The sequence below is a fragment of the Serinus canaria genome, chromosome 2 (genome assembly GCF_022539315.1).
Source record: "Serinus canaria isolate serCan28SL12 chromosome 2, serCan2020, whole genome shotgun sequence".
NCBI lineage: Eukaryota > Metazoa > Chordata > Aves > Passeriformes > Fringillidae > Serinus > Serinus canaria.
The window spans coordinates 122,403,433-122,418,557 of NC_066315.1; the positions used below are offsets into that span (position 1 = coordinate 122,403,433).

The window sequence follows — 15,125 nt, forward strand, 5'->3', positions numbered from 1 at the left end:
AGTGCACCTCAATGTACTGCACAGTCTTTATGCCACTTCTTGTTTGTTTGTTGGATTTTTTCGTTGTGTGGTTTGGTTTTTTTTTCTTGTTTTGTTGGAGTGGTTTGTTGTTTTTTTGTTTCTTGGGTTTTTTAATGAGAATGAAGGATTTTTCTTTCATTTGTTTGGGTTTTGGTTTGGTTTTTAGGGTTTTTTTTTTTTTTAGGGGGAGGCATGTTGGTGTTATTGGTTTTACCTCAAAAGCCATAGTACTAGTAGAGTAATATCTAACAAAGTGTATAACTGCAAAGTAAAACAAAAAAAGATAGTGAGGGAAATGGATCTTACATGGATAAGCATTTTATGGATGGTGAATTAGAAAATTCAATGGGCCAGAATCCTTTTAGGGCATCTAGAGTTAGGATTCATAGAATCGTATGATACCAGGTTAAAAGGGGACTTCAAGGATCTTGTAGTCCAACATCTCTTGGCAAAAGCATCTCTAGACAAGACGGCCCAGCACCCTGTTCAGCTGAATCTTATAGGGGTTGAATACCAGGGAATCCACCTCTGCCCTGGAGAGATTATGCCAATGGATGTGTGTTCTGATTGTGAATAATGTTCCTCTTGAATCCAACTGGAATCTCTCCAGTAGTAACTTGTACTCATCACCCCTCATCTTTTCCATGACTCGTAAAAAGGGAGTCTCCATTTGGTTTCTAGCCATCCCTTAGATACTGGAAGATGGTGATAAGGTGTCCCCTAAAACCTTAGTTCTTCATGGCTGAACAAATGCAGTTCTCATGGTCTAAAGATCTCATTCTTAGCCCCTTCCACGGCATTAAACTTCTACCAAAAATTGGAAATCTCTCTCATAGAAAACCGTTAATCTGAGTGGCTTCCACATCACTGCCTATATACCATTGATTGGAAGGCTCATAGCTGTCTGGGGGTAATTCACAGAATTATCTTGCTATCAGAGCTTCAGTTAAAAATTTGCTAAACCTGTATTTTTGGTTTTTTTGTAAGGAAGACAGTGGATCACAGCCCTTTGGCCGAAAACATTTGCAGGTTACTGATCATGGCTGTTCAACGTTTTGGGGTTTTTTTTCCCCTATGAAGTCATATACAGCCTGTTGTATGTAGTAGTGACTAAAGGAGACAAAAATAGTCACTGCAGTGCTTATAGCAGGTTCTCTAAAGAAGAGAGTCTCACCTAATGAGACCTGTGTTGATCAATACCTTTAAATCACTGGCTGTGAATGCTGGCACTACTGATAGAAGTGTCTGAGAGCATAAACTCAATTACAGCACGAATCCTGATTTAAAGGCAAGGTTAGGAGCTTCATGAGCAAAGCCCACACAAATTTCCCTCCCCCCTAATCCTCATCCCCTCTACTAAACATCCTGATCCTAAGCAGATATCAACTTCACATTTCTACAGCAATTCTTGTCTTTTCTGCACAGAATGTTTCCAAGCTGCCAGTCAGTTATGAATTCTCAATAGACTGGTCTTTTCCAGTAACCCAGCAGTTGAGGAAGGGCCGGTTTTTATTGCTGTGGGGTGATTTTTGTGTCACAGTCTTCATGACAAAAATTATTATTTCATCTCACCGTTCTTTCAGAAGTGCTTCTGAATTGCCATATAAAGACCCCAATAGACAGTCTTTCTCCAAAGGCTGAAACCAGTCCTTTTGAGCAAAGACTGTATTTGTTCAGTGTAGTGTTCTGCCTGTGTTCCTTGGTTCAGAGCACCACAGCATTCTAAGGTGCTGCATACCTGCCCTCATCCTCCCAGAACCTTAAAACATGGACCTCCTTTCAGCTCAGATGGGTGTGTGAATGCTCACCAGGGCTGCCAGGTGTGTGTCACATGAGGAGCTGAAATGCTCTCACCTGGCTTGAGGCCTTTATCTATCTCTGTGATTATAAGGTGCTTGCAGTGCATTTAGTTGTTCATAGAGAGTCTCAGAGTATCCTGAAAAGTAGTGCTTTGCTCCTTCCCTTCACAAGCCAAGAAGTTCATTCACAAACTGCAAGTAAAAAGTCACACAGCAGTGGATGTCTTTTCTCACAAACACATTGCCTGCCATTAGTGTTCCTTAGGTTAGGCAGGGAACAGTGATGGTACATTCTAGGTCACCCTCTTCTGCTCCCTAACCTGGTGTCCCTATGTAGATATTTAAATGTTGTGATTAGTTTCTTCCATAGGGTGTTAATTTCAAAATATCAAAACATTCATTGCTATTTTTCAATTACTCCCAGAACCATCAGTGATATCTGCACCCAGTTTCATGGAACACTGGAAGCTAACACTAAATTTGGGAATTTAGATTAAGTGGTGGATGAAAGACCAAATTCTTATGGTTATGGGCATAATGAAATTTGCCTGGGCAAGGACATGGTAAGAGCTGTAACTATTTGGCTTTTAGTTTTGTAGATCTCTTTAGGAAAACTAACTGCAACTTAGATTACATAGAAGGAAAACCTATTAACTGTCTTGGTGATTGATCTCCTTGTATAGCTTGTGAGCTGAAGGAGATCTCACTTCATAGTGCTTTTTTATGCAGGTTTAAACAAGATAATTTTTTTCTGAAAAAAATCTCAGGTGGTGATTTTCTTTGTTCTGTTTTATTGTTTACCCAGTTGAATTGCCTATTAATTTCTATTAAGATCTTAGTAGTACTAGGATGGCTATGTATATAATGTGCACCCTAAAAGTATGCTAATTGTCAGCTGTAAGTAACCTGTTCTGCTTTACTGTTTCAAGGAGCTGGTCACTTCAGAAATATCAGACAGAAAAAACTACATGAGAGATTTTCAAAGTGCAGATTAAAATACTGCCCAGCTTGGTATCTTGCCTTGTCATTAATATTTTCTTTAATTTGCTTTCAAGAGTTAATTCTGTTTTTCTGTTCATCTGTGTCTGTGCAAAAACACATTGTTACATAAGACAATAGATACAATCTCAGTGGAACAAAATCTGCTTTTGTTAAATTGTTCCTCTGTTTTTACTTTCAGCTTAGAAGACCATGCATAAGGTAGAAATCTAGGTACAGATTGCTGTGGAAGAGATCTGTATTGTCACTAGAAAGAGCCCTGTAGCCCTGTTTCTTAGGCTAGATTGGAACCAAAATTTGTTTTAAAAGCATAATTATACATCTTCCCTAAATCAGACATGCTATTAAATGACAAATTCTCTTTTTTTTTCTTTTTTTTTTTTGTTCCCTTGTGAAAGCTGAATATAGATAATTACATTTAAATAATGTGCTGATCGTGATACAACGTTTAGCAGCCAAAGCCTGGGAGAGTTTTATTTGAAAATCTTTTATTTGATGCTGCCATTAAGCATAGATGGAGAAAGAGCGGGAGCATGCATTGAAGGATTTTTCCTCTTAGCCTTACTCTGCAGGTTTGCCAAGAAAATGGCAGCTCTGGTGCTTGCCAGCAGCATGTGCCAAGTTCATAGACAAGCTGTAGGGATGTCAAGTGCCTGCTCTTGTTCTGTCTTCCTTTTGAAATAATAATGAAACCAATTAGCACAGGTACTTCAAATACGCTTGGGCTTCTTTTAGGTATCTAGTCCCTTAAACAGACTTAAATTCAACAACCCTAAGTACCTCTAGCCCATAAGCAGTAGAGACACTGATTTTTAATTCATGCTGGTATACCACATAATTTCTGTACTTTTCCTCCCAAACTCTTGAGAGCAGTGACACTGTATATTACTGGGTTTCACTGAATGATTATGGAACACAGTCAAATTTGGATTACATTTGTGAACTCATCAGTAACTTTTTAGTTGGGTTTTTTTTCAGTTACGGAGATTTGACTGTTATCTTCAGAGACTTTTGGGATAACATTTTCTCTATATAGCATGGAAATGGAAAATTTAACATAAATTGGATTGTGGAGTTAAAGGAGTATTCCATTAAATTTCTGAAAACACAGATACTGATCCTTTCTGTACCTGTTAAATTATAATGTTCTCATCATAGAATCATTAAGGTTGGAAAAAGCCTCTAAGATGATCGAATCCAACCATTAACCAAACATCACCATCTTCACCACTAAAACATGGTCCTGAATGTCACATCTACACATCTTTTGAACTTTTCCAGAGATGGTGATTGACTGCTTCCCTGGACAGCCTTTTCCAATGCCTGACCACCCTTTCAGTGAAAAAACTATTCCTAATATCCAATCTAAACTGCCCCTGGTGCAAGTTGAGGCCATTTCCTCTCATGCTGTCACTTATTACTTGGGAGAAGAGACCGATCCCTGCCTGGCTACATCCTCCTTTTAGGCAGCGTAGAGTGATAAAATCTGCCCTGAGCCTCTTTTCTCCAGACTAAGCACCCCCAGCTCCCTCAGCCACTCCTCACAGGACTTGTGCTCCAGACTCAGCCCCAGATGTGTTGCCCTTCGCTGGACACTCTCCAGCACCTCAGTGACCTTGCTGTAAGGGGCCCAGAACTGAACACAGGATTCAGGGGCAGCCCTACCAGTGCCAAGTACAGGGGACAATCACTGCCCTGGTCCTGCTGGCCACAATGTTGCTGATGCAGGCCAGGATGCCATTGGCCTTCTTGGCCACCTGGGCACTCTCTGGATCGTGTTCAACAGATATTGACCAGCATCTCCTGGTCCTTTTCCACTGAGCAACTTTCCAGCCACTTTTCCTCCAGCCTGTGGCATTGCATGGAGTTGTTCTCATTTAAATTAAGGACCCAGCACTTGGCCTTGTTGAACCTATCCTTGGCATCCTTCTTTTCTCCTTCTCCTTGGATACTTTACCCCTTATGTTCAATACAGAATATTCATTAACAATACAGGCATGTCTTGAAAGACTGGCTAAAATCCGAGGTAACAGCTCTACCATTCTAATCATCTGTAATTTCTTAAGTAAATAATTTTCAGCACAACTTTTTGTGAGGAAGGAGTTGGGAAGGGAAAGAAAAAAAAAAAGTCTAAGATACCTACATTTCTAGATGTTTATGAAATTGAGAATCTGAGGAATAAAAGAGACTGTATGAAAATCCCCTGGGCTGTGATGCAAACTCTAACCCATTATCAGGCATAGTGACTCTAGATGGGAGGAAAGGTAAAGCACAGCCGGGGGGGATTTCTGATGGGATAGTATCTTATCAGTTACCAAGGGATCCAATCTTGCAACAGTAGGTTTCATTAATCCTTATTCTCTCAGAGCTTCTTTCTGCAGTTTGCTGGTTCAGTTGGCAGAAGCAGTGAGGTTTGCAGCCCTCTTGTTTCAGTTTAATTTCACATAGCAGGTTTTGCAACTCTTTGAAAAATATAAAGTTGTAGAACCAGTGGGACTGTGACCACAATCTTTAATGCAGGAGTACCTGTTAATGCAATTATTTAGAAAATTCAAATTATATTTCAGAGTTATTACCAAATTCCACTCCTTCCACAGAGATTGAAGGGGGAAAAAAGATTTTTTTGAAGTGAATGTTAATTCCTTAATGACTGGTTCAGTGAATAAGTACAAACTGCTGGGCACTGAGCCATTCATTGGAAGGGGAGCTCTTTGGTGATGTCAGTGTAGTTCCATATTTATGCAGTAATGTCTCAAGATAATGCCAATACAAAACAGAATGGTATTTGTTATTTAGGAAGAGACACAGACAGGAAAATTTGGAAGTGTCATAAATTAATGTTTGATAACATTATTTTTTGATCAGAATGTTGTTAGTAATCCCATATTGAGCGTAAGAAAATGAACATTTAAAAAGTTTTCTACAAGCATATTTTCCCATGCCTTTATAGCTTGTTTTTTAGCTGAAACTAGATAAACTTGAGATTTCCCCTGGTGTTCTCCATTTTTATGGAATGTTTCAAGAGCACTATAATCTTACAGAAGCATATTCTGTGGAGTGCAGTTTGCACATCCAGGGAATTTCTCATGGAGTACAACCTAGATTATTTTGCAAGCCTTACAGCCCTGCAGCTTGTTCCACCTCAGTCACAGTCTTCTCTAGTTATTCTGGGCCTGATGCACTCATATACACCTTTCAAAGAAGAAAAGAAAACAACTCTGTGGTGTTCTTTTCTATGCTAAAAATAAATTAATGTCTTCACAGGGATGATAGCTATGGACTGGTCCTTCCCTAATATGAAATCCAAGCATGTAAGGCTACTGGTTGCTTTCATGGTTTGCACTTCATTTTCTACAAGTCAGTTGCAATAAAAAAGCATGCATTAATATAAGGGATTTCTGCTTAAAATCTTTTCATCTCTGATTTTGGTGAATGCTATTCAGTGAATGGGCCAGATAAGTCTGCAAACTTGTGCTATTTTCTTATAAAAACTGTCCTCACTGTTTCCCTTCACCTTTGCAAGCTACATGCTGCATTACTACTACATGGTTGATATATTTGGCATTGCAGTGTCTGCACCTTGGGCAAAGAACAAATGGTAAACTTCCCACTTGCTTCAATATACTTGCAGTGTTTCAATAAGAGGCCACTTCAAAGGAAGAAACGCATGTTCTCATGAAAGCTTTTGTTATTAAACAAAGGCATTGGGCTATTTTATATGTGTCAGGCAGGCTTTCAGTCAATGCTGACCTCTTTTCCCTCCCTAGGTGATGGTGTTAGGTTTTGTGGGTTGATTTTTTTTTTTTTTCTTTTGATTGTTGATTTGTTGGAGTTTTTATTTCTGTGTTGGTTTGGTTTTTTAAAGCAGTTTCCTGTATCATAGTGGTTGATCTTAAGAGCTAAATTAGCCTGTCAGCCATTCAGTGTTTGGCATGGGACACCAAAGCTTGATAGCAATGAACTTCTTTTCAAGTCAGTCAGTCTTGCAATGATACTTGGTGTAGTTATATTTAGGCTAAATAAAATATGGTGTAGAACCCTTTTCTTGGCTTCTCACACACATCATATATACACCCTCATACAGCTGACTGAATTTGGGGAGGTGAGGAATGGGATGAAGATAAGGAGTGAACAGGGTTTGTAAAGTTATTCAGAGGTGAGGGTGGAGAAGGATTGGCTGTTGTCTTTTTTGTATCTATTTTTAAAATAAAAAGTGTTTATCAAAAATGAGGGGTTTATTTGAAGAGAGAAAGCTAAACCTTTTGCTGCTGTTAATGTTTTTGATGACTTCAAGAGCTGCTTCAGTATCCAGCACCTGCAGTAGGAACTGATTAAAAAGATTTATCCATTCTATGCAAATGTGAAGTTTTGGCTACTTTAGTAATAACAGCTAAAGCCCCTTGCTGTAGGAAGCTGTGAGTTGCTGCCTGCATGGCCATGTCCTCTGTCTGCAGTGTGCAGAACCAGAGAAATTCTGCTTATAATGAAGGAGGCATACAACTGTGGGGAAGCTGCTTTGGTTTAGAGGTTCTGTAGTGTTTCTTTTCTTTAAAGTACTCCTCTAGCAGAAAGCTTCCCTGATTCCCCTGTGACATGGAAACATAAAACATGAGGAAAGCATGGTTGCCTAGCATTTTGCAGAAAACCTTAGACATGGACGCATGAAACTACAGTAAAAGCAATGTGATCAGTGAGAAAAAGTGCTCCTCCCCATACTCTTTAACATTTTATAAATTAAGAAAATAAAATTCTGCTAGCTTAGATCTGCAGCAGAGAGGTAATTCTTTCTGTTACCAAGATTGAAATAGCATATTGTATTTCCTGTATCTTTGTCAGATTTTGAATTAGCCCACATCATCACATTCCATAATGACACAAGAAAAATTGTTTTCTAATGAAAAGAAGTTCTGAGATTATACCTAGCTTACAGAGCACTGCTTTCAAACCTCTGCATTCTAGTTTAGCTATTCTGCTTGCTCTGATAGCACATCTCCCCTCATTTCAGGAGCATTATGGTAATGTATTTGCATCAGGGAAACTACCACACCAAAATAAATTAGTTGGACCTGAAGAGGTCTGTATGCAATGCCAAAACTAATACTAACAGGAAAGAAAATATACAAAACACAACAGTGTCTTGTGTATGAGCACAGGGTTCTGCACAAAAGCATTATCAATTTGTACTTTCTTACTCGTTACACTCTGCTTTTTGTAGAAAAGAACTTTGTTCCACCCCCTGCCTACCTCCTACATCTCAGCTAATATTAAAAGCAGAGACAACTGTAAAGAAATTATGTTGCTGAGGTCATTGCTTTTATAAAGTACTCACTATCACTTTATGAAGCATGGAAAATGAAGTTGGCTAAAATACTGTTCAATACAGATGGCATAAAATACACACGGTGGTTTTGCTTTCTACTCTGTTTCTTGTCTAATTTCTCCAAATTTTGAGACTGGCTAACCAGTAAAAGAAGATGTGTCAATCTACCCTGTAATGGGAACTTCTAGTTCTATTCCTAATTCATGAAGTCAGCTGGTTTTCTGGTGGTCTAAGTGGTGGTTTTTGTTTTTCTTTTTTTTCCTCCCATGCAGGTACTGCTATGTGGATATTTGTTAGCAATGACTGATGTGGAATCTACATATGCAGACTTTATTGCTTCAGGAAGAACAGGTAGAAGAAATGCATTACATGACATCCTTGTGTCCTCTCCGGGTGGGAACTCTAGTGAACTAGCCTTAAAGTTATCAGAGCTTGATATAAACAAAACAGGTGAGTATGTTTTGGGATTTTATTATATTTATTTAAAACTAAAATGAGAACTAGTACACAAAGCATGGTTTATGTGCCCTCATTATTCCCTTGTTCCTCAGCAGAATAAATATTTTTTTTTCTAATCAACATGGGTTGCCTACAAAAAGAATCACAGATTTCATAAATTAAAAGGGTGGTTATTTGCAAGTAGAACCCTGAATAAAGAAAAGGTGTTCTGCAGTGAGTGCCTAGTGGCAGGTCCAAATCAGGATAAATTTTATGAAAATTAGAGTAAAAGGAAGACAATAAGGAAGTCTTTATTAAAGGCCAAGTCTGCATTAAATCCTTTAATGGATCTCTCTGATTTGAAGCCTGTAGGAGAAGCCGTGTGTCTGCCGAAAAGTTTTTTTGAATTTAACTTCTTTTCAGCTGCCAAAGGACAAAGCAATAGGAATGCATTGATGTTTGTTTTACCTGGATCTTTGTTTTTCCTGGATCTTTACCTGGATCTTTGTTTCTGAGTAAATTGTCTCTTTCTCTTTTTTGCTGATATTTGTCCTTCTTTAAGGTGATAAGCAGTAATACAGTCCTAAACCTTTAATATTACCAACATTTTTAAATGCTTCCACAAATTCAGCTGAGAGAGGAAGAGTGGACCTTACATGAAATAAAATAGTAATACGACTGGGTATTTATTTTTGTTTTATATGAGTAGCAGCCAATGAATGGATCTTAAAAAATATTAGAAAGCCCTTTTCAGATGTTAGGGAAGGCATAGTTTTATTTATTTTAATAACAGCAGAAGAAAATAAATGCAGCAAAGAAGAAACTGTTGATAAGCAGTTGCCCTATTTGTGCACATACTTTTCTCAGAGATAAAGACAAGAGTTCTGAGAGGGAGTCTCTTTGCAGGACAGTCACATGTGAGCAGCATGGTATTGAGGTGGCTGTAGTGTTGTTTTGAAGGAGGGCTTCTTTTTTTGGCTTCTGGACTAATGTACATCCTAAGTCATTCCTTTTGCCAGGAACTTAGAGGCTCTATATGCATGCAATTCTAGCTGGGCAGGGCCTTGAGGTTTTTTTTAAAAATGCTTTGTAAGTATGTGTGTAGGTGTGTAGTTTTATTTTAGTAGGGACAGGTGTAAAATGTTGGAAAAATAAAAAGTAGGTGCCATTTGAAAGGCATAATGCCAAGGTTCAGTCTCAGATTTACACTTATCAAAATCATCTTTGATCTTGTCCATTTAGAGTATAAAAACAATCCCTATTTTTAAGTTAAATAGTGGAGTCCCTATAAGCCAAAAATGCGTTTTCAGGAGTCTCTTTAGTTCTTGATGATCCCTTTTGACTTAATCAATAACAACATAATCAATGCAGAAAAACATACAGAGCTGTTCCTAAAATTATCTTAGATAGTATTAACACAGAAACATCTGCATACTTCTTCAGAAGGTTATTCAGTTTCCATTAGATAAAACAAAAACACATTTAAATTCTGCATTATTAGTACACCTAGGGGCCAAGTAAAAGCCTCAAAAAAAAAAAAAAAAGACTGGAAAAAGGCACTGTCTTACCTAGCATTCATGTGAGTATTAGTGCATTATCACATCATGTCATTCCAAATCAAGAAAGGCTAAAAAATGTTTTGCATGTAAAATCCCAGTTCAGAATATATTAATGCTTGTAGGATGCATATGTGCATCACATCTGACAGGATTAAGAAGAAAACACATTTGGGGGCTATATCTTATTTCTTTCAAGGTGCATGTCAAACAATTTATGCTAAGTACAACTTAATTATATAAATATAGACTTCAAGTTTCAATTCTTTCCTTTTATTCCTATTACAGCTGCATGCATTTTTTTGCAGAACTGCAAATGTGTTTGCTTTCAACTTCATGAAGTAATGGCAGAGTAGGATAATGCAGATGTTAAAGAAAAAAAAGGTGGTTATAAAACATATGTAAATTAAACTATCCAAGCATATTTAGTACATTCACTTTGAAAAGCCTGCAGATACGTTTCCTGTAAAAAAAAAAAAAAAACCAGAATAGCTTTTAACAGCACTAGACTTGTTCAAAGACAGTGTATTTTCTTGTTACTCAGTAGCTGATACATGAAGTGAGTGTTGGTTAATCCCCTCATCAATGAGCCAACGACAGATAATCAAGAGTTTACTGCATAATTATGTATAATAAGTATAATTACTGTATGATACTCTCCCTTCAAAACAACTGTCCCAGTTCTCTTTGTCCATAGCAAGCTAACAACCTGTTATTATCTATGGAATGGAGGTATTTACCAAACACCAAAATACAGGTTCCAAGGACTGTGTCAATACGTTTTATCCAAATTAAGTGAAAGCCACACTACTTACATCTGATAGATAGAAAACTGGAAAAAAAATCATAATATAGAAGCAAAAGGAAGATTTTTAGCAGGGAGATCAGCAGGTAGCTCTCCAGCTCAACACTCTCAAGGTAACCAATGTAATCCAAGAAACTTGATCCTGCAGTTTGTTCACTACTAAATGAAGTAGTGAGCTAAAAGTACAATGAAGAATGAGGACAAGTCTCTGCAGATCTAATCTCTAAAACAAACTGCTTCTTTTCTAGGTGCTATAGAACACAGAAAAGGATATTTCCTTGTAAAAGTTGTAGTGGTCCAAGCATCTGCAAATGATGGGGGTAATAGGGTGGTAAAGACCTACATAACCAGAATGAAGAACTGACTGTAGAAATTAGTGAGTGAAAGTAATTGATTTTAGTCCATGGTAGAAATGTTTTGGGTGTAAACAGGGGGAATAGGGATAGACACTGTAGAGTTAGTAATGTTCCAGGAAAAAAATTGAGTTAAAAGCTGTGCATTAGCAGGACTGGTTACTCTGGCCAGCTGACCTATTTACACAACTGTATTGTGGCTCAGAGTATTGTATTATTTAGTTTAGTTTCTTTTTTTAATACTGCCTGATGGTTTCAAAATGCTGTGTAAAAATTACAATCCATCAGGTTGAATATGATAATTCACAGTATCCTTTGAGGCATTTTCCTGCCTACTCAGTGCATGCACAAAACACAGCTGTCATGTCTAAGCTGTTTGCAGTGTTCTTTGCAAGGCAAAGAACTTTCTTCCCCTACCAGTGTGCCCTTTCTTCTACACAGACAAGAGAAGGCGTTTATGATGCTTATTTCTATAAACAGAAATAAATCTGCAGATGCACCATGTGATCTGAAATGAGGAAACAATAAATATCTGCACTGAGAACACTGCCTTCATTCTAAAGATCTGTAGATTAAAATTAAGAGGCACTGCTACCTCGTTACTAAACCTCGTTATCTAAACCTCGTTACAGCCTAGCCATGGAATTTTCTTCCCTTATCGAGCCATTTCCATGCAAACTGCTCAGAATCCTTGCAACATACAAGAGACAATGTATGTCTTAACATTATTGATTGTTTTGTATCTATAGCTGATCAGTCCAGTGTTCAGGGACTCGTGTCCCACTTGCACTCACCTTCTTGTTACCTGAACCTGTGAGGTCTTTAATTGCTATGTAAAATACAATACTTTGCATATAGATTGTAAAAGCATTTGACAATGCTTTTCTTGGCCTTCTTTAGACAGACTGTGAGTTGCCTGCTCACTGTGCCTCTGTAGGATGTGAGCTGTTGCTCAGGTCTTTCTGTAGTTTGCAGTTTGAGTTGGACTGAACACCATGGACACGATGCTGAAAACGGATGCACAGAACCAAAGCAGCTTTCACAAACTGTTGTTTTTATTGAAGTTACAGCTCTTTGTAGCAAACCCTGTTCAGATTGGTGCAATGAGGTTTTTTTCTCTTATACTGTTATAGCATCATAGTGAAGAAATTTTCAGAAATACTCTGCTGTTTTTGTTAAATTCATTAATTTTTAGCTACATTTGGTATTTATTTAGTGATACTTGTGACTGCAGCTAGGAATTTGCATCTCAAGAGACGCTTCCTAAAACAAAGTATAGCTATCTTAGTAGTAAGGAGTTTCATATTTCGGTTTCAATTTCTTATTTCTTTTTACTTTGTTTTTTAAGCTAATGGATGAACAATCAGAGTTCTCTTTATTTTAGGGTGGATTACTCATCTTTTTTTCCTGTCTTATAGAAGGAGAAGGAGATGCACAGCGAAATCCAAGTGAGCAAACCGGGGAGGCCCAAGGGGAGGCAGCAAAGCAAGAAAGCTGACATCCGACTTTGACCGAGTGGAGCAGCTGCTGGATGTTTTCAGGCTACAAGAGTATGCTGGAACAAATTTGTTTCCATGAGCAAGCTGGTAGAAAAGAAAGTGCATGTGTCTTCACTGCTGGAACCCACTCAACACAATGCTAAAAATCTGGGTACAAGCTGTGACAGAAGACAGAATTTTCTCTACCTCTGTCATTAGCAATGGTTGAACATGTATTGATTTTTTGGGATAGTGTCATCAGATGGATCCCTTCATAATGACTACTCGATGGGAACACTTTTAGAAAGTAGAACAGGTAAATCTTGTAGCAAATGGCCTTTGAAGCATCAGAGGATCTAAATTGTGTATCTTAAGCAAAGGCTTGTGTGATCCTCAGAGTTTAAAATTCTCTGGCCAAAGTGTTTGCCCATTATAAGAACTGTAAAGAAAGCACTGTTTTTAGAACTTTGCATCTGTTTTACAGCTCTGTTATTTACAATGGTTTTTGTATTGTACGACTTAGATGCTCCACACTGCCCCTTCTCAACTGCTTATGAAGAATATTTCTGTTACTGTGAATTTTTCTACCACACGTTTTGAAAGGGCTGGTTTTTTTGCATAAGGTGGTGATGTACACATGATAGATCTAAACGTCAACCGCTAAATTGATTATGCCTAAACCTAAATGACTCAGCAACACTCGAATTTGTTACTAGATGAGCCTTCAAAACGATTTGTTAATGTGAATACTTGAGCGTGTGTTGTGTCCTTGGTACAGTTTTGCCACTCGCCTGTAGTTAGTTGCATATCAGAGACTCAAATTGAATCTTTTATGTTATTCTTCCTCATTTTTCTAATTTTGGTCCCAATTTCTTAATCTTTCTCTGAGATATTTTTTTAAAATGTTATTCCAAGTATTTTATTGTTACGGTAGTTTTGAGAATACATTTATAACCTCATTTGGGTTAAAATTCAAACTAATTCCATGGTGCTAGAGGTTTTCCTGATTCACATTGTAAAAGATAGGCCTTGTTTACACATGGGAAAATAACTGGCATAGGTTATTGCCAATTATGTATTCTGAAATGAGTATTAGAATGCAGTATAGTCCAACGAGTGGCTCCTGGGCTGGATCCAGCAAGGGCTTGGATTTTTACTATTCCTTGCCTTTGCCTCAGTTGATCAGGCTGTTGAGTTTGCACAGCCAGTAGCCTGCTACTGATGCACCCGAACAGCCAAGTGCTAGAATCTGCTACAGTAGCCTTGTGGCTTGGAGTTGGAAAGGGAGGTGAGAGACTTGGCATCTAGCACCCAAAGACTAGATTTTTTTCCCATTTCATCTATTCCAAAATGACAGTCCAGACTGGGCCTTTGTCAAAATACCAGGATAGCTTGTCCATCCAGGACATCACTTAAAATATCTACAGATTAATAACCTGTTCTGCAGTAGCTATTGCTGATTGATTTGTTTTTCCCCCTTGTCCTGCCCCAATAGACAAGGCCATTCATGAGGCTGAATGCTGCAAAATGGGGCAGCCACACCTCTGTGTGACTAAGGTGAGTGAAGAGAGTGACTGATAGTAAACCATGGCAATCACACAAGCACCAATCACAAGGTCAGAAGATTTGTTTTCTTTTATTAATAGGAGGTGATGTCACTTTATATATAGTATATATATATTATATATATTTTTGTGTTGTTGGTTTCAAATGTTATGCACTTTTTAATGTTTGTAAACTTTTACTAATGAATAGTGTGATTGCTTCCTGAATATATTAATCATCAGTTAACAAAACATCTTTGTGGCCACAGCTGTTTGTTTTTACCATATGTATCATAGTACTTGTCACCTGAAAATTTTTTGTGAGATATGTGGAGGAAAAAAACCCTCTTCTGATCAGTATTATGAGATCATTTATTAGTGTTAATAAAAACAAGCCAGCCGTATGCTTGTGGCTCATGCGTGTAATATTAACTCTCACCTTCTAGTGTTTGGAAGCTGAATGCCTTGCTGTCTTATTAGCTGTCATCAAATGCCCTATCCTCGTGGTAAGAGAAGTCCATTTGCTTTGGAAATACTGTTATCCTTAAGGAATTCTTATTCATTTGCTTTACTTGGTGTTCCTTTCAAACTTAACACATTATTATTGACCTTTTTTTAAATTTTTTCTCTCCCTTTCGCTCTTGCATCAAGTCTTCAAGCTGAACTGGTTGCCCTTTGTCATGGACTAGTTACTGTCAATCTAGCACAAATGCCAGAAGGAAATAGGATTCTAGAGTTCTTTTTTAATAGTGTTACTTTATTGATGATCCATGAAACATCATCAGTAATATGTTGCAGAAAAAGGCAATAGT

General features: G+C 37.8%; 1 protein-coding gene across 1 annotated transcript in view; it reads left to right on the forward strand.

Annotated features, from left to right (window-relative positions):
- Positions 1-14,717, forward strand: part of PKIA (cAMP-dependent protein kinase inhibitor alpha) — a 42,091-nt gene extending 27,374 nt beyond the window's left edge. Inside the window, exons 2-3 of the mRNA XM_018911247.3 lie at positions 8,412-8,589; positions 12,710-14,717. Of these exons, the coding sequence (XP_018766792.1) occupies positions 8,439-8,589; positions 12,710-12,789 (231 nt within the window). The 5' untranslated portion in view covers positions 8,412-8,438 and the 3' untranslated portion in view covers positions 12,790-14,717. The remainder of the gene's footprint in view (positions 1-8,411; positions 8,590-12,709) is intronic.
- Positions 14,718-15,125: the final 408 nt, after the last annotated feature.